Source organism: Neoarius graeffei, chromosome 22, assembly GCF_027579695.1.
Source record: "Neoarius graeffei isolate fNeoGra1 chromosome 22, fNeoGra1.pri, whole genome shotgun sequence".
Taxonomy (NCBI): domain Eukaryota; kingdom Metazoa; phylum Chordata; class Actinopteri; order Siluriformes; family Ariidae; genus Neoarius; species Neoarius graeffei.
Window position 1 is genome coordinate 5267546 of NC_083590.1, and position 22364 is coordinate 5289909.

The 22364-nt window shown below is 39.0% G+C and overlaps 1 protein-coding gene across 2 annotated transcripts in view; it reads right to left on the bottom strand.

Moving 5' to 3' along the window:
- Nucleotides 1-22364, bottom strand: part of LOC132870558 (tripartite motif-containing protein 29-like) — a 70357-nt gene that overhangs the window by 11648 nt on the left and 36345 nt on the right. Inside the window, exon 6 of one of the 2 annotated variants that reach the window (XM_060904243.1) lies at nucleotides 2856-2983. The exons of the other annotated variant lie outside the window; for it this stretch is intronic. Coding sequence (XP_060760226.1) covers nucleotides 2974-2983 — 10 coding nt within the window. The 3' untranslated portion in view covers nucleotides 2856-2973. Of the gene's footprint in view, nucleotides 1-2855; nucleotides 2984-22364 lie in introns of those variants that run through there. 2 annotated transcript variants of the gene reach the window in all.

The window sequence follows — 22364 nt, forward strand, 5'->3', positions numbered from 1 at the left end:
TAGCATAAAAATTAATGTAGATATCAATATCTTATGCCAAATTATTATGGCATGTTACAAAAATTAAAGAAAAAATCAGATTCCTTGTCTCCAATTTACGAGTCCGAATGCAGTTAATGCACGAGTCCGAGTCATCAGTGCTCAAGTCTAAGTCAAGTCACGAGTCCTTAAAATTAGGGCATGAGTCAGACTCAAGTCCAAGTCCTGGACTCGAGTATGACAAGCCTGGATAATACTAAAGCTGTCCACCAAATTTCATCCAAATCTGTTCACTACTTTTTGAGTTACGTTGGGAACAGACAAAATAAAATCTTGGATTTGCATACATATCTGCATTTGCATCAAAATCTAATAAATGTCTTGGCCCATGGCCCACCTTTCCTCCAAATTTCATCAAAATCCGTTTACTGCTTTTTGAGTTATGCTGGGAACAGGCTAACAAACGGAAGCGAAAACATAACCTCCTCCAACAAATGTCTAAAATGTTGCTCGCTAAATGAGATTAGCTCATGCTCAAGCTTTTGGATAGCTACATGGACATAACAGAACATACATAGCATAATGGATATAAGCCTAATAAAATTAGCTTGTGATCAGATAAAGATTTTCAAAATGTCTGTGGTGCTCCCGTGTTGTCACGTCTTCCTCAAAACACAGAAGAGCGCTTACACACACTTCACTGATGATGGTGGATGAAGTTTTAAAGTGCATATCACGGGAAAATTCAGGAGCAATATCAATTTAATTCTACTATTTTATATTAAACTTTGGTCAAATATCTGTAACATTCTGCATTCTCTGCAATTTGTTTACCTTGCACAATACCAGAAAAATTCAGTTGAAATCAAGCCATTTGAGGTGAATTGGTCCGCCTCTGAAAAAAACTTTGCATTTGAATTTCCAGAGAAACGTTGATTTTCGTGACGTCGCATGCAGGACGCCTCCCTCTGAATCCTACGTCAGCGCTGGTTTGTTTATGAGAAAACGACCTGGTGGTTTTCTGCAAATTTCTTCAACGTTATCGCATAATTATTAAAATGGTTAACAGATGTATCGTAGGAGGGTGTAGCAACACCAATCATGATGGGATTAGTACTCATCGTTTTCCAAAAGACCGGACACTGAGAGAGAAATGGGAGCGCTTGGTCTACACAGACTGTGCACTGAAACCGTGCAAAGCTCGCGCAGCCTGCTGGCGCTTCCGCAGGTGACGCCACGAATCTGGCTCCAGACTCCCTTGGGATTTTTCCAGACGCATTTTGTTATTTTATTTTTTTCTGCTGTAGACAGATGGCCTTGTGCAAAATTACCCTTCTGGATGAGTGTGTAAAGGGGCGTACTTTCAGATAAAAAAAAAACAAAATTGGTCCAGAATATGCCCTTTAAATTGTTTAACTGACCAGGCTAATTTACAGTGAGGTTATGTGTATAAATTAGGGCTGTCAATGGATTAAAATAGTTAATATTATTATCTGTACCACGAATTGGCCTAGAGGTTAGCATGTCCGACTCTCGATCGGGAGATAGCGAGTTCTATTCACGGTCAGGTCATACCAAAGACCATCATAAAAATGGTACCTATTGCTGTCTGGCAAGGTACGCTGCAATACAGATGTGAGTGGGGAGTCAAACTCTCGCGGTTACCAGAGGACCCACGCCCCACTGTAACCCTAGCTACGTAATAGGCGAAAGGCCGAGGGCTACGGAAACGGAGATCGGCGCCACCCTATGCACCACATGGCGTGGGAAGGACTTTGGCTTTGATTATTATCTGTAGTTAACTCACAATTGATCACAAATTAATCACGCTTTTTAAAAATCTGTTCTAAATGTACCTTAAAGGGATATTTTTCAAGTTTTTGGGGAGTGAGAGTGGACAAATCTGCTTGCTTTATGTAAATGTATGTGGCCAGGTCAGGAAAGATAATGCTGGACACAGCAAAAATTATTTTTGTGGTTATTTTATTCCCCTACTGCATTTAAAAAAAAAACAAAGCCGCTTCAACTGTATAATTTTGAGGCTTTAGCATAATTCAGTGTGAACAAAACAATACAGTATTTTCCTCGAGTTCTGGACTTAACTTCCAGCCTCAAGCTACGCAATAAAATTAACTAAACCAGGGCTTTTCAAAGTGTGGGGCGCGCCTCCCCTAGGGGGCGCCAGAGTTCTTTGGGGGTGGCGCAACGTGAGGAAAAATAAACCAGAATCAGTTGCTATTGCGGACATTTAGCGAACTTCAGCTAGCCTTTGCCAGAGACAAAATGGATCGATTTTTAGTACCTAAAGCTACAGTGAGTGAGGAGACAGAGTCTGGGCCAAGCAAAAAAAGAAGGAAGTATGACCACGATTATTTAAAGTTTGGATTTTCATGGACTGGATCTGAAGATGCTCCACTGCCACAGTGTGTTGTCTGCCAAGAGGTGCTAGCTAACTATGCTCTGAGATGTTTAAAATGTGTAAAAAAAAAAAAAGATGTTTTAAAAAAGCACAGATGTTTAAAATGTGTTAAAGAAAAAAATGTGTACAACAACCATTTTTTTAAAATACGAATGGAACATTAAGTATAGCAACAACAAAAATTGTAGGGGGGGGGACACTGTTGTTTATTTGCTCTCTGGGGGGGGGCTGACTCTCCCACACTTTGAAAACCCTTGAACTAAACAAACTCGGTGATGTGGACTCTGGACAACAGCAGTGGCTATCTTTAAATAAAGAAAATCAAAATACAAAACCCCAAATAAATACATTTAAGGCACACAGATCATAAAGATGTTTTCCAGTAAAATGCAAAAACTCACTGTTAAATATACAGTACGTTCATGAGCAAAAACTGCATTTATAAACACTTTTACATCACTCACAAATTTCTCAGAATAAAACAAACTCTCTCAGTCCAGTGTGCAGCCTACGAGCTTAGACACACACACACACACCTGGACCTTCACACGTCTTCTTTTCTTCCCTCTGGACCATCAAAAGCTCCTAAAAAAATACACACATTTTATGTAAACAGTCAGAATGCATCAATATAAGTTGATTCTGTATGTATATAAGTGCACTTTATCACGACTTACGCCGACCAGCTATTTTTTTTTTTATTTTTTTTTTATTGATGCAAAAAACAGAATACATAAGTAACCGTACACAACATAATAATACAAATATCTAGAAGTGACAAACTGACACGACATAAAAGGAAAAATGAGAAAAAAAAATACCCAATATATTATAACAATATACAATGTACAAAGGGGAAAAGAAACAACAGGATGACAATCAATTTTTTAATACTAAATGTAGAAGGCACAAAAGTCTGTCATTTTTTTTATTATTTCTAACGACATGAAGAGAATTAAAGAGCGAGTCCATTTCTAGCTTGAAGGCACAGAAGGAGGGCTGTACCTTTTGCCATTTGCGTTTGTGGATAAAAAACTTGGACTGTAAAATGAAAAAGTTTACTACGTATTCTAAAGATCTATCATCAGGGTTGTCATAATAAAACAAAAAGTCCTTCATAGTAAGGGAATAAGAGGAGCCAAATAGGTAACTGTTTAAATTATTGATAAAGAGTTTGGTCATTTTACAAGTAAAAAACAGGTGTTCTAATGTCTCATCCTCATCATCACAAAATGAACAAGTTGCACTGACGTCTGTATATTTAGCTGTAATGGTATTCACAGGATATATCTTATGTAAAATTCTGAAATGAATTTCCTTTGTTTTATTTGTTATACAGTATTTATTAGGCAAAAGCCAAGCTTTTCTCCAGATAATGTCGTGAAACAGAGATTCCCAGAAGAATTTCCCCCTTGGAGTAATTCTCTTTTTAACCTGCAGGACCTGACGAATATGTTTATTACTACACTTTATGTCCATTATATCAATCCCATTTAACATTAATTTATGTTGAATTATATTATCTTCACCAAAAGCTAAATGATTTTTTATCAATTGGATTAAACCCTTAGGGATAGCTTTAATGATGGAGTTAAATTCTTTAAATAATACTGGGAGATTGTAACGTGACAGAAATTGTTCATAGGTCAATAAAACACCAGATCTATCAAACAAAGAGATGACATTACAGATACCATTATCATACCATCTAGAGAAAAATATGGATTTGTTTTTAATTGTGATATCAGTATTGTTCCAAATAAGTGCTTTATGAGGAGAGAAGTTATGGGTGTAGCATAGTTTCCATGCCAAGAGACATTGCTGGTGAAATTTTGAGTGTGTGATGGGTAGTTTAGGAGGGAGATAATTACATGTTAAGACAAAAGAAAGACCGCCAATTTGACTAAATATATAGCTCGGAATAAAAAACCATAAGGATTTGGAGTTTAGGAGACATCTCCTGACCCAGCCAACTCTAAATGAATTTACAGTATCTGCAAAATCCAAAAATTCTAAGCCTCCCTGGGCTTTGCAATCTGAGAGGATCTCTTTCTTAAGTTTATGAGGTTTATTTTTCCAGATAAAGTCAAGAAAATTCTTATTAACTTCTTTTAGAGTTTTATCACTAATAAATAGTGAGAGGGCAGGATAAACAAAATGTGACAGACCATCTGCCTTAGACAAGAGGATTCTACCAAATATACTCCGGTCTCTCTGTAACCAGGAGTTAAAAATACTTTTTGATTTAACCATTTTGGACGTAAAATTTAGTTGTTGCCGATCAGTCATATTCTTTGTTATATGAATTCCTAGATATTTAACAGTGTGTTTAACTGGTATATTGTTTATGACAGTATCATCACATTTACCTACGGGTAAGATTTCGCATTTTGCAACATTCAATCTAAGTCCTGAGGCCTTGGAGAACAGCTCAATCAATGATAAGGCACCAGACAGCTGATTTTTATCCTGTAAAAATAATACAGTGTCATCTGCCAGTTGTGAGAGTTTAATTTCCCTATCAAAAATTTGTATACCTTTTAAATTCAGATCGTTACTTACACTCAATGAGAGCAACTCTGTGACCAAAAGAAATAAGAAGGGGGAGATTGGGCACCCTTGTCTAATTCCACGTTTAATCTCAAACCTATTAGTGGTATTTTGGTTGACTATTATGGAACTATTTATATCTCTATAAAGCATCTCAACAATATTAATAAAAGAAGATCCAAAACCGAATAATTTGAGGGTTTTCAAAATAAATGTATGTTCGATTGTATCGAATGCCTTGTAAAAGTCTAAGAAAAGAGCTAAAGCTTGTGAAGGTATTGCATCAGCATAGTCCAGCAGATCCAGCACAAGTCTTACATTATTGGTTATATGTCGGTTTTTCATAAAGCCAGATTGTGTTTCTGATATAATATGATGTAGACCAGTTTTAAGTCTGCTAGCGTAAACCAGAGCTAATAGTTTATAGTCAATTGTTAATAATGAGATCGGACGCCAATTGTCAATAAGTAGCGAATCTTTGCCCGGTTTAGGGATGAGTGAAATTATTCCTTGTTTCATAGTAGTTGTCATCTCCTTTTGTTCTAGACATTCATTATACACACAAAGCAGAGGACCCTGTATGTATTCCCAAAAATGCTGATAAAATTCAGCTGAAAAGCCATCAATACCAGGTGACTTTCCTTTTTTCATAGAATTGAGGACTTTCTTTACTTCAGCCGTATTTAAATTGGCATCACAAACTGCTTTGTAAGCATCACTGATGACCGGGATGCAGTTTCTAACTGTTTCAATGAACACAGTACAATTGCTACAGTCAAATCTAGATGAATATAGATCTTTATAAAAGGCTTCAACAAATTTAGAAATTGAAAAAGGGTTATTGGATGTAGTACCATTTATGTTAAGAGAGGTTAAAGCTTTTCTTTGTCCATTCCTTTTCTCTAAGGAAAAAAAATAACTTGAGTTTTTTTCACCCTCCTCAAGCCATTTGGCCCTTGATCTGACAAAGGCCCCCTTCGCCAAATCTATATACAAGTTTTCAAGTGTCAATCTGAGTTTTTCCTTGTCTGTTTTTTCTTCCTCTGTAATATTGTCTTTAGACAAATCATTTATCCTGTTAAATAAGTTTGTCTCGAACTGCCATTTAGCATTTTTTATCATTTTAGATCTCTTGATAGCGATATTCCTTGCTTTGTATTTAAAGTACTCCCATTTTTGTTTATACCCCTCACTTACGTCAGAGAATATATCGGATATTAGATCTTTAATACTTTGGTTAAATTCTTCATCTTTTAATAAGTTATTATTCATCTTCCAATAACCTCGTAAATGTGGATTATCTTGTTGCCCTCCTAATCTAATTTTTACTAATTTATGATCAGACAAAGGTGCCAAAGAATGTGAGATGTCTTTAACAAAATTTAGTGCTGAATGAGAAATCAAAAAGAGATCAATTCTTGATTTAAGAGAGGAATTCCTGTTTGACCAAGTGAATTCTAATGAGTCGGGATTAAAGAATCGCCAAGTGTCTACTAAGGAGAGATTGGAACATAATGATAAAATTAAATTATTTGCTACAGTACTCTGATTTGATTTTGAAGGGAATCTATCCACACTGGGGTCAACACATTCGTTGAAATCACCTCCCAAGATTATATAAGCATCAGCATATTTTCCAAGAAGTAATTTGGTATTATTCAATATTTGACCATATAAAATTTTGTTTGCTAAATGTGAATTATAGCCATATACATTACATACAATGAAAAGGCCATTATCTTGTTTAATGACAACCATTACCCATCTACCTTCAGGAGATTTCACCGTTTCTAACACCTCCCCTTTAAATTTATGCAAAAGAATAGCAACCCCAGCTGAATTATTGCTCCCATGACTATAATGTATAGTGTTCCCCCATTGTGATCTCCACAACTTGACATCCAGTTCAGATGAGTGAGTTTCTTGGAGCAAAACAATGTCAACCTCACTTCTTTTACAAAATAAAAATAAGGCTTTTCTCTTCACAATATCACGCATCCCTCTCACATTTAAGGACAACATAGACAAAGACTTGAAAATAAAATCCATAAAGACAACAATTAACACTTACCTAGAACTAGAAGAAACTTCGGGAAACTACAAACTTCCCTACCAAGGAGAGGTGGATAACAATATGGCAAATCACAACCTATCAGGCCTAGTGTGATGACACTAGTTAAGATGAAACACAGTTTAGAATCAAATGTATCAAAAAAAAAAAATTAGCAGAAAAAGAAACAGAAAACAAGATATAAGGTACAGTTATTAAAAAAATGACAATTCTGCCATGTTATATATTTTTTAAATTTCCTCTATGCAGTTAGTGCAGTACAAAAAAGGTATGATAATACTTTCCAAAAGTGTCAGATGTGTGTAGGGCAACCTTAATTTCCCAGCTTAGGCCTTATGCTGTTTGTTAATGTTGTCTTTTATTCTTTATGAGACATCTGAGAAGTTGTATTTCTTCCCGTCAATGAGGGCAAAGGAGTTCTTGAAAGAAGCTTTTTTGCCTTCCTCGCGAGCCTTCTTCACTAAAGGCCAGAGCTTCTTCCTCGCTGCCCTGTCCTCCGCTGAAAGGGGCTCCGTGATGGATAGTTGTTTCGATTGAAGATACTTGGATTTCCTCGCGGCATTCCAGACTGCGTCTCGAACTTGTCGCGCGGCGAATAGGATGATTATGGACCGATTCTTCTTATCTTGTTTGGGTCCGAGACGGTGGGCGATGTCCACTCCTACTTGTAAAAGATCAGAAACATCAGGTGCCACCTGTTGAAGGATGTCGATGACTTTTTTTCTTACATTCTCCCCTTCAGATTCGTTCAAACCGTGAAGCTTCAAAAACCATTTCCAGCCATAACGTCGGGATTCATCCAATGCAGTTTTTAGGTTGCGATTTTCCATTTTCAGAGCTCGAATCTCTGTGTCCATATGGTGCAGTTCTTTTTTATTTTCTCCTACATCTACAACAAGCTGTTTCACCGTAACAGAGAGGCTCTCTATTTCTCTCGAAGTAGCATGCGTCGTTTTCTCAATTGCAGAGATCTTTTGAAATGTTGCATCGTGTTTAACAGATAGTTCTCGGATAACAGCTAAAATGTCCATGCTATTCTCAGAGTTTGCGTAGGTCGGCATCTCTCTTTCCTCACGTTTACTTTTCTTGTTGGCGGGTTTCACAGGAGTATTAGGTTCGGTAGTCACAGTAAAATGTGTGTCCAGAGAAGGACTTGAATCAAACCAAGTTTTACCGTCTTCTTCACCCGAATCCACCGACGAATGTATAAGGCTGGAGCTCGCTAATTGCACCACCTCCATATCTTGTTGCATCTTCTTTTGAGATCTTCTTTTTCCTTTTTTCTTCAAACTTTTGCCCATACGCCTAACTGTATGCTCCAATTATCAATTATATGCTGTTATTAGGCTACTCAAATTGTGATTAAACCATTTGTCAGTCCACTTCACTTGAATTCCGATGAAGAGCTTAACTTCACGTCTGTACTCGACGACGCCATCTTGGCCTCTCTTACGCCGACCAGCTACTTGCTACATCGCTCGCTCATACATCATCACTTCCTGATTTCCCAAACTATGGGGGAGGGGCACAGAACGCGCATGCGTTAATCGCGCATCTCTGGGGTGGACAGTGTAGATGGAGCCAAAATGGAAGGAGTATTGATTGAATCTCTCAGCCAGTGTGAGACAGAATTGCTCAGGGAATCCCTGAGAGACCTATTAAACAACCGTGAGCTCCAGGGGGATCTCATACCTCTGGTAAGGTCTACATAACCTACCAAACCAAAAATCCTCAATATTATAATAGTTATAATTATAGTATATTATAACGACAGTGACTTCCTCTCAGTGACCACCTCTGTGCCAGCAAACTAAATTAAAACAAAATGAGCGCTTCCTGTGTTTTTTTAAATTGATTATATAGTTTTGATACAAATCTAGTTTTTTCCAAGAAATTCTTTATCTTGGTGGCAAATTCGCTGAAGCTAGAGTCCCGTGACATTTATTTATTTATTTATTTATTTATTTTCCTCCCGTTTAGGAGAAACTGCAGAACATCTGTAGATTCCTGAACAGCCACAAGGATCTTGAAGAGCAGTTCAGGACAGAACTTCAGAGCCTTCAGAGCCTAAAGGCACAACAGCTGCAAGGAGTGAACAACAATGGGGAAAGATGACTGTGCTATGGAGACGACAGAAGGAGGACAGACATTGTTGCAGGGGTTAATACATATAAATGGATAACTCCATTTTGGTTTGAATTGTATATAGCAGGAATATTAGCAGTCAGATCGTTCATTCAGGTTTTTCACAAGCAGGTCGTTCCATGTAACTTGGAATGGTACACTTTAACACACGCTGTGCTATTCATAGATTTCAGTAGTATGCCGTTGCAGTCAAGTTACAGTCAGTAAATTGTTGTAAAGTGCTCCTTCGATCCAGGGCATTTGTTAGAAAGGAAGGAGAATGTTCTCATGTGTGTCATGTTTATGTACAGTGTCTTGCAAAAGTATTCATCTCCCTTGGTGTTTGTCCTGTTTTGTCGCATTACAAGCTGGAATTAAGATGGATTTTTGGGAGGTTGGCCCCATTTGATTTACACAACATGCCTACAATTTTAAAGTTGCAAATTATTGTTTTATTGTGACACAGTTGTTTTATTGGTATACAGCAATCTTCAAGTTATGCCACAGATTCTCAACTGGATTGCAGTCTGGGCTTTGATTAGGCCATTTTAAGACATTTAAATGTTTCCCTTTAAACCACTCCAGTGTAGCTTTAGCACGCTGTTTCGGGTCATTGTCCTGCTGGAATGTGAACCTTGGTCCCAGTCTCAAACCTCTGGCTGACTCAAACAGGTTTTCCTCCAGAATTGCCCTATTTAGTGCCATCCATTTTTGCTTCAGTCCTGACCAGCTTTACTGTACCTGCAGGTAAAAAATATCCCCACAGCATGATGTTGCCACCACCATGCTTCACTGTAGGAATGGTATTCTCAGGGTTTGCACCACAAATTGCATTTCCCATGATGGCCAAAAAGATCAATTTTAGTCTCATTTGACCAGAGAATCTTCTTCCATGTGTTTGGGGAGTCTGCCACATGCTGTTGGGCAAACTCCAAGCGTGTTTTCTTAAGCGCTGACTTTTTCTGGCCACTCTTCCATAAAGCCCCACTCTGTGGAGTGTAGGGCTTAAAGTGTTCCTATGGACAGATACTCCCATCTCGGCTGTGGATAAGATAAGAAGACCTTTATTATCCCATAATGGGGAAATTTCCTGTTTGCAGCAGGACAGTGGATAGCAGCAGAAGAGGACATATCAAGTCACACAAGTAAAAAAAAAAAAATATTATATACATATATATACAAATAAATTGCAGCTCCTTCAGTGTTTTCTTTGGTGTCTTTGTTGCATCTCTGATTAATGCCCTCCTTACCCGGTCTGTGAGTTTTGGTGGGTGGCCTTCTCTTGTCAGGTTTGTAGTGGTGCCGTATTCTTTCCATTTTGCTATAATGGATTTAATGGGACTCCATGGGATAGTCAAAGTTTGGGATATTTTTTATAACCCAACCCTGATCTATACTTCTCCATAACTTTGTCTCTGACCTGTTTGGAGGCTCCTTGGTTTTCATGTTGCTTGCTTAGTGGTGTTGCAGAGTCAGGATCCTTCCAGAACAGGTTGATTTATACAGACATCATGTGACACTTTGATTGCACACAGGTGGATCTTAATCAACTAATTATATGACTTATGAAGTGAATTGGTTGGATCAGCTCTTATTTAGGGGTTTCATACAAAAGGGGGTGAATACCTATGCACACTCCATGGTTCTGTTTTTTCATCTTAATTATTGTTTGTGTTACAATAAAACACCAATTTTCACCTTTAAAGTGGTCGGTACTTTGTGTAAATCAAATGGTGCTAACACTCCAAAAATCCATTTTAATTCCAGTTTGTAATGCAACAAAACAGGACAAACACAAAGGGGGATGAATACTTTTGCAAGACACTGTAATCTCTGATACAATACAAAAAAGAAAGGGGGAAAAGATTCCGGTTTTGAGTGAATGCTGGCGCTTTTGGCAGCCGCTACTCTTTGGTCCTGTATTTGTTTGTTTATTATTATTTTTAGCATTTTACTTTCACGCTATCTGTGTGTTTTTTATTTTCCCCTAATCTTCTTTGGAGATGTGTTTCTTATCTCGCGCTTCCTTGTATGTCATCTGCAACCTGTTGAGCGGATTCCAGGACTACCTGTGTCAGATTTCCAACGCTCTCGGAAACCTGTTTTGCTCTTGACATCCTAAGATAAGCCATCTGCTACTGTTGAAATCAGGAGATAGACTGTGTATTGACTGGGGATTCATCTTATCTACCTGTCTGGACTTTAAAAGGAGTTTACTGAACTGTTGGTCAAACTAATGGACTAGGCTACTACTAACGCTGACTACCCTGTGTCCGCCTTACCTGTTCTTTTGGGTAAGTATCTTACTCGCTATGAGGGTAAGTTCTTTGTTTGAATGAACTACTGCTCTCCCTAGGGCTGGCTATTTCAGTTGCCTGCCCTCTGGAGTGTCAAGTGAGTATCCTGTTGGCTAACGTGTTAAGGGCACAGGTGTCTGTCTAGCTGTTCTATGTATAGCCTATGTTTGCTCGCTTGGATGGTGCGTGCAACAGTGATTCTACTCTGGCTCCTTGTTTTTGATCTAATGCCACCGACACCGGCTTTACAGTGAGCCAAAACTTTTGCATCGGCTTTCCTGGGACTTCTCCATGGCGCTTAAGTATTCGTCTACCTATCTCCACTATTTGGGGAATAAAACATACAAGTTCCCTGACACTCTGCTTGCGCACAAACATCTTGGGTTCCTGCGTCGGCCTAAATATATACACAGGGGCTCTGGACGGACATTTGCTCGCCATCAACATCCAAACAACGTTGATTCGTTTTGGAGCTGGAATAATAACATCAAGCGGACTGTCGTTGAGAGGCGCTCTGTTGACTTTACGAACTTGTGTCCCATAAATTTCGTTAAAACTTCGCAGAATTGCCCTTCCTCAATAAATGCGCAGTTTGTTTTATTAAATGTGCGATCTCTTAATAAAAAAGCACCCTATATTAATGATTTGATCACTGATGTTGGCATAGATGTAATATGTTTAACTGAAATGTGGCAAATACCAAATGATTTTCTGGCTTTAAATGAAGCTACTCCTGTAGGTTATGAGTATATGGAGAAGCCACGGTTAACTGGGCAGGGGGGCGGTCTTGCTGTGATCTATCGCTCCAGTTACAGGATTGTATCTATGCCCTTGCAGGAATTTTCATCATTTGAATGTCTTGCTCTGAAGTTTACTGGTGGTCTACCTCTACTGCTTTTGCTCATTTACCGGCCTCCCAGAGTTTCCTCTGTTTTTATTAATGAATTGTCTGAGCTGCTTTCATCTGTCAGTGCTCTGTGTCCATCTATACTGGTGCTTGGTGATTTGAACATTCATGTTGACTCAGATAACTGTGATTTTGCTAAAAACTTTGTGGCTGTCCTTGATTGTTTTGATTTCACCCAACATGTAGATTTTCCCACCCATTCAAAGGGTCATATCTTAGATCTTGTTTGTACCTCTGGCATTACACCATCAAATTTATATTCCAGAGATTTCTGTGTTTCTGATCACTTGGCTATTTTTTTTAATATTGCTGTCCCTGAGCCTCTCCATCGTAGGCGTGAATTTCGCACCATCACATACAGGAACACAAAAAACATAGCTACAGCTGATTTATTAGACACACTACATCCTATTCTGACCACTAAATCATTAAACTCATCCCCTGAGGAGTTAGTCATGCTCTATAACTCTCACCTTGCTGACTCTCTCAATCACCTTGCCCCCCTGAAGATGCACACTGTCTCTTTCTCTCATTCTGCTCCGTGGTTCACACCTGAGCTTCGTAAAATGAAGGCTGCTGGTCGGCAGCTGGAGAGACTAAGTCGTAAAACTGGCCTGACAGTTCATGCACTAGCATATAGTAACCATGTCTCTGCCTATAAAGAGTCTCTAATTGATGCCAAGACCAGCTATTACACCACCATTATTTCCAGAGGCCAAGGAAACCCCAGAGAGCTTTTTTCTACTGTAAACAAACTTCTTTTGCCTGCTAAAAACTTTCCTCTTACTCCTTCCACTGATCTTTGCTGTAAATTTCTTGAATTTTTTCAAAATAAAATCAACTCTATATACAAGCAGATCAAATCCACTTCCATCACTCCCTCTAATGTCCCCTTTTCCTGTCCACCACCAGCTGGATCTTTCTCTGTTTTTTCATTAGTTGATGAGCAGTATGTCTTTGGCTTAGTATCTAAATCCAGGCCTACCACCTGCCTCCTCGACCCTATGCCCACCTCTTTGGTCAAGATTTGCCTCCCAGTTCTCTGTCCCCTGCTGGTTAAGATAATAAACTCGTCCCTTTTAACTGGATTAGTCCCTCAGGCTCTCAAAACAGCAGCTATCACTCCTGTCTTGAAAAAACCTGGAGCAGCTATTGATGATTTTAAAAATTATCGCCCCATTTCCAATCTTCCCTTCATTGCAAAAGTCCTTGAGCGTATCGTTGCCAATCAGCTCCAAGAGCATTTAACTCAATATAATCTTTGGGAGAAGTTTCAGTCTGGGTTTAGGGCCATGCACAGCACTGAGACTGCCCTGGTCAAGGTTGTCAATGATTTGCTGTTAGCTGCTGACACTGGCCATGTCAATATACTTGTTCTCCTCGACCTTACAGCAGCTTTTGACACTGTATGTCACAATCTTTTATTGAGCCGCTTAGAAACTCTGCTTGGTATCACTGGTTCTTCTTTAGCCTAGTTTAAATCTTATCTTACCATGAGAGAAGAGTTTGTGTCAATTGGAGAATTTAGATCCCCGAAATCACCCCTCCTTCATGGTGTCCCTCAGGGCTCTGTCTTGGGACCCTTATTATTTGTAATATACATCCTTCCTCTTGGCCACATAATACAGCATTATGGGCTTAACTTTCACTGTTATGCAGATGACACCCAAATTTATATTCATACCAAACCCTCTCACTCACTCCCTCCGTCTAATCTCGTTAACTGTCTAAAGGCTGTGAACAACTGGATGGTGCAGAATTTTCTTAAATTAAATCAAGACAAAACAGAAGCCATCCTCATTTCCACCCCTTCTATCTTGAAAAAACTGGAGCACTCACAGCTATCTATTCCTGGTTATTTCACTTTTTTTTCATTTTATTATTTTATTTTTACTATTGTTTAATTCTTATTATTTTCTTTTAATTCTTTTAATTAATTGTTTTAGAATAAAAATAAAATTATTTTATGTAATTTTATTTCTCTATTGTTTACTGTTTTTGTTTTTACTTCTGTAAAGCACATTGAACTGCCATTTGTGTATGAAATGTGCTATATAAATAAACTTGCCTTGCCTTGCCTTCCACTACTGTTGAATTAAGAAATTTGGGTGTTATTCTGGACTCTACTCTCTCTTTTGATTCACACATTAAAAATATTACTAAAACAGCTTTTTTTCACCTGAAAAGTCTCTCCAAACTCCGTCCCTCCTTGACTTCATCTGCAGCTGAAACACTTATACATGCTTTTGTCACCTCAAGACTGGACTACTGCAATGCCCTGCTCGATGGCATCCCAGCCAAGTGACTAAATAGGCTGCAATAAGTCCAAAATTCAGCTGCTAGGGTACTCACTCACACCAGGCCCTGGGATCATATCACGCCTGTTTTATACAACCTGCACTGGCTCCCAGTTAAATACCGCATTCAGTACAAAATTATTTTACTTGTTTACAAATTCCTACATAACCTGGCCCCCCCCATTTATCAAATCTCCTAACTCCATATCAGTCACCTCTAAATCTTTGCTCTACAGATGCCCACCTATTAGCGGCCCCTTACTCTCGGCTCTGTTCTATGGGTGACAGAGCTTTCAGTGTAAATGGCCCAAAGCTGTGGAATGCCCTGCCACTAGCGTTACGCCAATGCTCAACACTGTCCTCTTTTAAAAAACAGCTAAAAACACATCTCTTTAGCTTGGCTTTTTCTCTTTGATTTTAATAACATTGTTATTGTTTTTATTGATTTCTTATTATTTTATTATTGTTATTTTATTGTTCTGCTTTTATTGTTGGTTATCTACTGTTCAGTGTCCTTGGGTACCTTGAAAGGCGCTTATAAATAAAATGTATTATTATTATTATTATTATTATTAAGATTGTTGTAACTGCTTTGTAAGCTAATAGACTACACTGACATTCAAGGACAGCACTAGACATTAATGATTGGGGGTTGAGCCATTACTGGGTGGGGGGCTGAGGGAATGCTTACCCCTTATGGATATAAATTAAGCTTAAGCGTAAAGAGCATAATCTCATCATAATTTCTATTCAGCATGGATCTACTCTTATCATTGCTGTCTATCAGCTTACAGCAGTCACAGAGCAACGATTTTGTGACCTAAGAATATTTATATTTCTTTTCTTATGCAAGTTACTGGTCCTAAGAATGTTATTCATTTTATTCAGCTGACAGATTTGTTCAATCTTAGTTGGTTTAGTCAGAAAGAGCAGGACTTATAAGCTGTAATAAAACTGACATTTTCAATGTTTTATTCATTAAATGACGAAGTCTCAATTGAAAGCTATAAACCATTCACCTGCTGCCAGCCTCTCTCTTTCTCTCTCTCTCTCTCTCTCTCATTTTTCTGTCATTCTCTGTCTGTATGTCTCTCTCTTTCATTCTCTCTCCCTTCCTCTTTCATTCTTTATTTTTTTCTCTCATTCTCTCTCTCTCTCTCTCTGCTGCTATTAGAACAAACAGATAATCTAAAACTCCATGCACAAGTAATAAATCATCACTGAATAATTTTTGTATATCCATCTAATAATTAAGAAAATTAAAGATTTGCTTCTTCAAAAAAGGGTATCTGTAAACACAAATTACCACACAATCGTTTATGTTAAAAAAAACAATATCTAGCAAGGTAACTTTTCTTTAGCAGTATGCTAATAAACAGCCACAAAAGAGAGTTAATTTTCAATATTTATTAAGCTATATCTTGCTGCAAATCAATATGTTATGTAGGTGCTTTAATTTAAGTATTTACTACTAGTGAATACTAGGTAGTATGTAATAGCTAAACGTCACTACTTTATCAAGTGCATGCCACAGAAATTAAAAACGTAGCCTTCCAATTTGCTCCAAATGCTAAATCTCTGTGTTAACACTTCCAATCATGGCAAGCGCTCATTTATGAAGGGCTATCTGTGGTAATTCTGTGTTGTTTGTGGTGATTGTTTTTACTGTTAAAGAAATTGATCTATCAACAATAAGACAGAAAATCAACCTTTCATGGACTCACTGGAGCAGTCGCGTTTAGAGTTTTTGAATAACAAATATTTGAAAGTTTAGCCTACATTCACACCAAACGCGACAAAAGCGTCAAAATTTGCTCTCACTGCCCTGCCAACAACGCTGGTAAAAGTTCATGGGCACTCCGTGACCTACATGTTCATTCTGAATGTGTCATCTTGCAAACTTTATTTAAATGTACATCTTTATAAAAATACAATAATTTAAATCACTAAAAAAATGGTTGAGTACCATGACTGCTTTCTTTTTAACATATCCAACATACACCTCTCATTTCATAATACCTCCAGTTCAACAGCATCATTCAAGTCTCATCTCATCTCATTATCTCTAGCCGCTTTATCCTGTTCTACAGGGTCACAGGCGAGCTGGAGCCTATCCCAGCTGACCACGAGCGAAAGGCGGGGTACACCCTGGACAAGTCGCCAGGTCATCACAGGGCTGACACATAGACACAGACAACCATTCACACTCACATTCACACCTACGCTCAATTTAGAGTCACCAGTTAACCTAACCTGCATGTCTTTGGACTGTGGGGGAAACCGGAGCACCCGGAGGAAACCCACGCGGACATGGGGAGACATTATTTTTTCCAAACAAAATGTTTTAATTGGTACTATCTGCATTCTAACAGTGAATATTTTGTGATGCCTGCCCTGGATCTTGGTCCACTCCTTTATGAAGAACATTTTAAAGGGGAAGTTCACCTTGTTTTACATTTGAGCAATTCTAAATATTTATTCAGTGATTTATAGTCACCTCAGACAGCTTTTATGTAAATTGCTTCATTAATTTGTTAAAACTAATGACAATAAAACTTTTGGCATGATTACTGCCAAGTGTCTAAAAGCTGCACCTTTAAGTTTTACGTGCAGTGAGACTAATGGTGGTTTCATGACAGTCCCACACTTTATCAAGTAATCCGCTGGGTGTTTGTAGAGGCTTCTCGCTGCACAAACATCTGCAACCTGGCCCTCCAGCCATGTAAGGACAACTACAGGATCCACCCTCACCATAACCCTTGTATGTCATATCGCCCACATATGGCAAGTTTATGACATCTCTCTCTACCCACGTCCAATCCTGCAGGCTACAGTGAAACCTACTTGGATGTTTTCTGCATGTTATGTGTCACTTGGAAGCATTTCTTGTTTGTTCAAAACCATTTCTGTTGTGTTTTTGGCTTATCTTTTATGTTATTTGCATTGGCAAAAGACAGCCAACCAATTTCCTTGCACTTTACTTGTGCATTGCAATGATAATAAAGGTCTATCTACAGTGTCTTGCAAAGTATTCATCCCTCTTTGTGTTTGTCCTGTTTTGTCACATTACAAGCTGAAATTAAAACTGATTTTTGGAGGGTTAGCACCATTTGATTTACACAACATGCCTACAACTTTAAAGGTAAAAATTGTTGTTTTATTGTGAGACAAACAGTAATTAAGATGAAAAAACAAATCTGGAGTGTGCATAGGTATCCCCCAAGGTGAATATGTTGTCAAGCCACCTTTTGCTGCAATTACAGTTGCAAATCTCTTGGGGTATGTCTGTATTAGCTTAGTTCATCTAGCCACTGGGATTCATGCCCATTCCTCAAGGCAAAACTGCTCCAGCTCCTTCAAGTTAGATGGGCTACATTGGTATACAGCAATCTTCAAGTTATGCCACAGATTCTCAATTGGATTGAGGTCTGGGCTTTGATTAGGCCATTTTAAGACATTTAAATGGTTCCTTTTAAACCACTCCAGTGTAGCTTTAGCACTATGTTTCGGGTCATTGTCCTGCTGGATTGTGAACGTTCGTCCCAGTCTCAAACCTCTGCCTGACTCAAACAGGTTTTCCTCCAGAATTGCCCTGTATTTAGTGACATCCATCTTTCCTTCAGTCCTGACCAGCTTTCCTGTCCCTGCAGATGAAAAACATCCCCACAGCATGCTGCCACCACCATGCTTCACTGTAGGAATGGTATTCTCAGGGTATTGGGTTTGTGCCACACATGGCATTTCCCATGATAACCAAAGAGATCAATTTTAGTCTCATTTGACCAGAGAATCTTCTTCCATGTGTTTGGGGAGTCTGACACATGCTGTTGGGCAAACTCCAAACATGTTTTCTTAAGCAATGACATTTTTCTAGCAACTCTTCCATAAAGCCCCACTCTGTGGAGTGTACGGCTTAAAGTGTTCCTATGGACAGATACTCCCATCTCCGCTGTGGATCTTTGCAGCTCCTTCAGTGTTATCTTTGGTGTCTTTGTTGCATCTCTGATTAATGCCCTCCTTGCCCGGTCTGTGAGTTTTGGTGGGCGGCCTTCTCTTGTCAGGTTTGTAGTGGTGCCAGATTCTTTCCATTTTGCTATGATGGATTTAATGGGACTCCGTGGGATAGTCAAAGTTTGGGATATTTTTTATAACCCAACCCTGATCTATACTTCTCCATAACTTTGTCTCTGACCTGTTTGGAGGCTCCTTGGTTTTCATGTTGCTTGCTTAGTAGTGTATCAGAGTCAGGGTCCTCCCAGAACAGGTTGATTTATACAGACATCATGTGACAGATCATGTGACACTTTGATTGCACACAGGTGGATCTTAATCAACTAATGATGTGACTTATGAACAGGGGCGGTTCTAGCCATTTTGGGGCGAAATACAGACATGGGGCCCTCAAAAGTCAGTCTTGAAACACACACACAGAATAATGGTCATCCCTACTTGGCACATGCCATATCTCCTTGCTGTAAATTCAGAAAAAAAAGATAGCAAACTGCCACTAACAATGTGCCCCAAATAAGCTCCACAGTGATACAGGTTTGAGATTACTCCAGCATTTGCCAAAATTCTGACAGTGTTTATTGCTCAGATCAAACCAGGAAGAGAGAGAGAGCGACAAGGCAAACAACAGAAGGACAGTAGAGAGAGAGAGAGAGAGAGAGCCAATTTTAAGAGTCAATCTCCATATTTTAATAAAACAAGGATATCTGAAATCCAATTATTTTTACTCCACAGATACATATTACCAGATATAAAATGATCTTATTCTTATCAGAAGTAGAACACAAATGGATATATATTACCAGATACACATTACCAGAGATACAAAATGATCTTACTGTTATCAGAACTACAACACAAATGGATATTACTCTATCGAAACCTCTACATTTCAATGGGATAAAACTGATGCCAAGATAAATGTATGAGAGAGAGAGAGAGAGAGAGAGAGAGAGAGAGAGAGAGTTTGTGTGTGTGGGGGGAGGGCCGTTTAGTGACAGGCAATACAGTGGTTGAGAGACAGATACAGAGGGATTGTGAGTTTGTAAAGGATGCAGCCAGTACATTATTGAAATGTCCTTAATCTTCAAAATTCCATTGCTCATGTATTCCATCACCATTCCATAATGGGGTGTGTGTGTGTGAGAGAGAGAGAGTTTGTGTGTGTGTGGTGGGGGGGGGGGGGGGGGGGGGGGGGTAGAGAAAGAGAGAGGTATGAGTTTTTAAAGGTTGCAGCCAGTACATTACTGAAAAGTCCTTAATCTCCAAATATCCATGTTCATCATAATCATATGAGAAAGAAAGTCCTACTTATTGCTGGCTTCTCCAAAGTCTTCATAGAAAGGTGGTGTGCAGAGGTATGGAAGCCAAACTACACGAACACATTCCTCAACAGCGGAGGTTGAGGCTGTAGCAGACTTGGGTGATTTGAAAAATGTAGTTAGTTTCAGAAGTGCAGCTGCATTATTTTTGCTTTGTGACCTTTTTTTTGTTTAGCGCAACCACTCTCATAACTGCGCTTCATCTTGTTTACAGTTCCCGCTGCTTTGGTTTGAATTTCCATCGCGCACCTGTCTACGTCGTCAGATCATGGACGAGTCCAATGTAAAACAACCGGGGGGTGCTGGGACAAATACTATATACACATGAATTCGATATTCTGATGCTTTTTTGGTGTGTTTTTCCATTTATATCGTTGACTACTTAATATCAGAGACAAATTAAGATTACATATATATTGTTTGGTGTTTACCGTGACGGGGCTGACTGTTAGGGGCCCCCAAATTTTGGGGGCCCTAGGCAACCGCCTTGGTTTGCCTAATGGTAAGTCCGCCCCTGCTTGAATTGGTTGTGAATTGTGAATTGGTTGGATCAGCTCTTATTTAGGGGTTTCATACGAAAGGGGGTGAATACCTATGCACAATCCACGGTTCTGTTTTTTCATCTTAATTATTGTTTGTGCCACAAGAAAACAACAATTTTTACCTTTTAAGTGGTAGGCATGCTGTGTAAATCAAATGGTGCTAACACTCCAAAAATCCATTTTAATTCCATCTTGTAATGCGACAAAACAGGACAAACACCAAGAGGGATGAATACTTGTGCAAGTCACTGTATCACTGCAGCATTTCTTTTTTCTCCCCTTTTTACTGAATAAGTGATAGGTTTTGATTTGTCTCTCATGAAGGAAGTTGAATTGACAAAGTATGATGTAGAAATGTAGTCCTCTGCAGCCTGGGAGATTCTGCCTCATGGCTCGATCCCGGAGTAACAGTCACTGACGCAGACACAGCTGTTCAGAGATGTTCCTCAGTTTATTGAGGAACAAACATGAGTATATATTCACATTTAAGAGTGTGGGGTAATGATATGATTGGAAGATGTGATTCAAGAAGCCGAGTTGTCTGTGTGTGATTGGGTAGCTTCAATGGGTGATAGAGTATTACATTACTGATTAGGTTAGCTCGATGGAAAAATGGAGAGTAGATGTGTGAGTGAAGACAAGTTTCAAGGATTAAACTGAAACCAGCCAAAACCAGTTGCAAGCATGATAAACAAATATGTATCTCAGCAAGTTCCCAAATGTAGAAACAACTTTGCTTTTAACATCATAAGATCAACACGCTCAGGTGCATATAACAAAAAAGCAAGTCAGAACATAGAAGAGGTTTATTGGAAAAATTAATGAATGAACTTTTTAAGTTATATTCTTCTATTATGCTAAAAAGTTTCATTTAATTTTTGGTAAGTTTTATTTTTCATAACCTTAAAACGAGACTGCCTTTCAATTTCATAAAATCGGTGAAATTTAGTTCCATCGGAAATTTGGTCATTATGATATATGTTTATTTCTGTAATATCTAAAAAAAAAAAAACAGGCCATTCTGCGGCTGGGAAGTTCTTTAATTTGAGGGGATTCCCTAGCAAATAACATGCATGAAATAGCTTGCTTCACACAGTCAAGCAGCCACAGGAAGTCCATGTGTGCATGTGCAGGTTTACCTTCTTCTTCTTTTGGGTTTTACAACAGCTGGCATCCACAGTGTTGCATTACTGCCATCTACAGGTTTACCTTTGACCGCGCACTGACAGTTCCATCATTCTGTAGCTAAACAAACAGCTGATCACACCGAGGTGCTCACTGACCGCCGATATTTATTAGTTTCCTTTCCTTCGTAACATAATGTTTTCTTTTCTTCTCGCTTTCCGTTACTGTAGTCAGTCTTTCATGTTTCATTCACATCCTCCATTGTTCCCTCCAGTTTCAAATTTGTACCACATGATTCATGACGTAGTAGCTTGAATAGGGTCATGGTGAAGGAGGAAAAAAATAGCGGAGAATTTAGGGTCACGTGGCCCCAAATTCATTAATTGTTCTCATCTCATCTCATTATCTCTAGCCACTTTATCCTGTTCTCCAGGGTCGCAGGCAAGCTGGAGCCTATCCCAGCTGACTACGGGCGAAAGGCGGGGTACACCCTGGACAAGTCGCCAGGTCATCACAGGGCTGACACATAGACACAGACAACCATTCACACCTACGGTCAATTTAGAGTCACCAGTTAACCTAACCTGCATGTCTTTGGACTGTGGGGGAAACCGGAGCACCCGGAGGAAACCCACGCGGACATGGGGAGAACATGCAAACTCCGCACAGAAAGGCCCTCGCCGGCCACGGGGCTCGAACCCGGACCTTCTTGCTGTGAGGCAA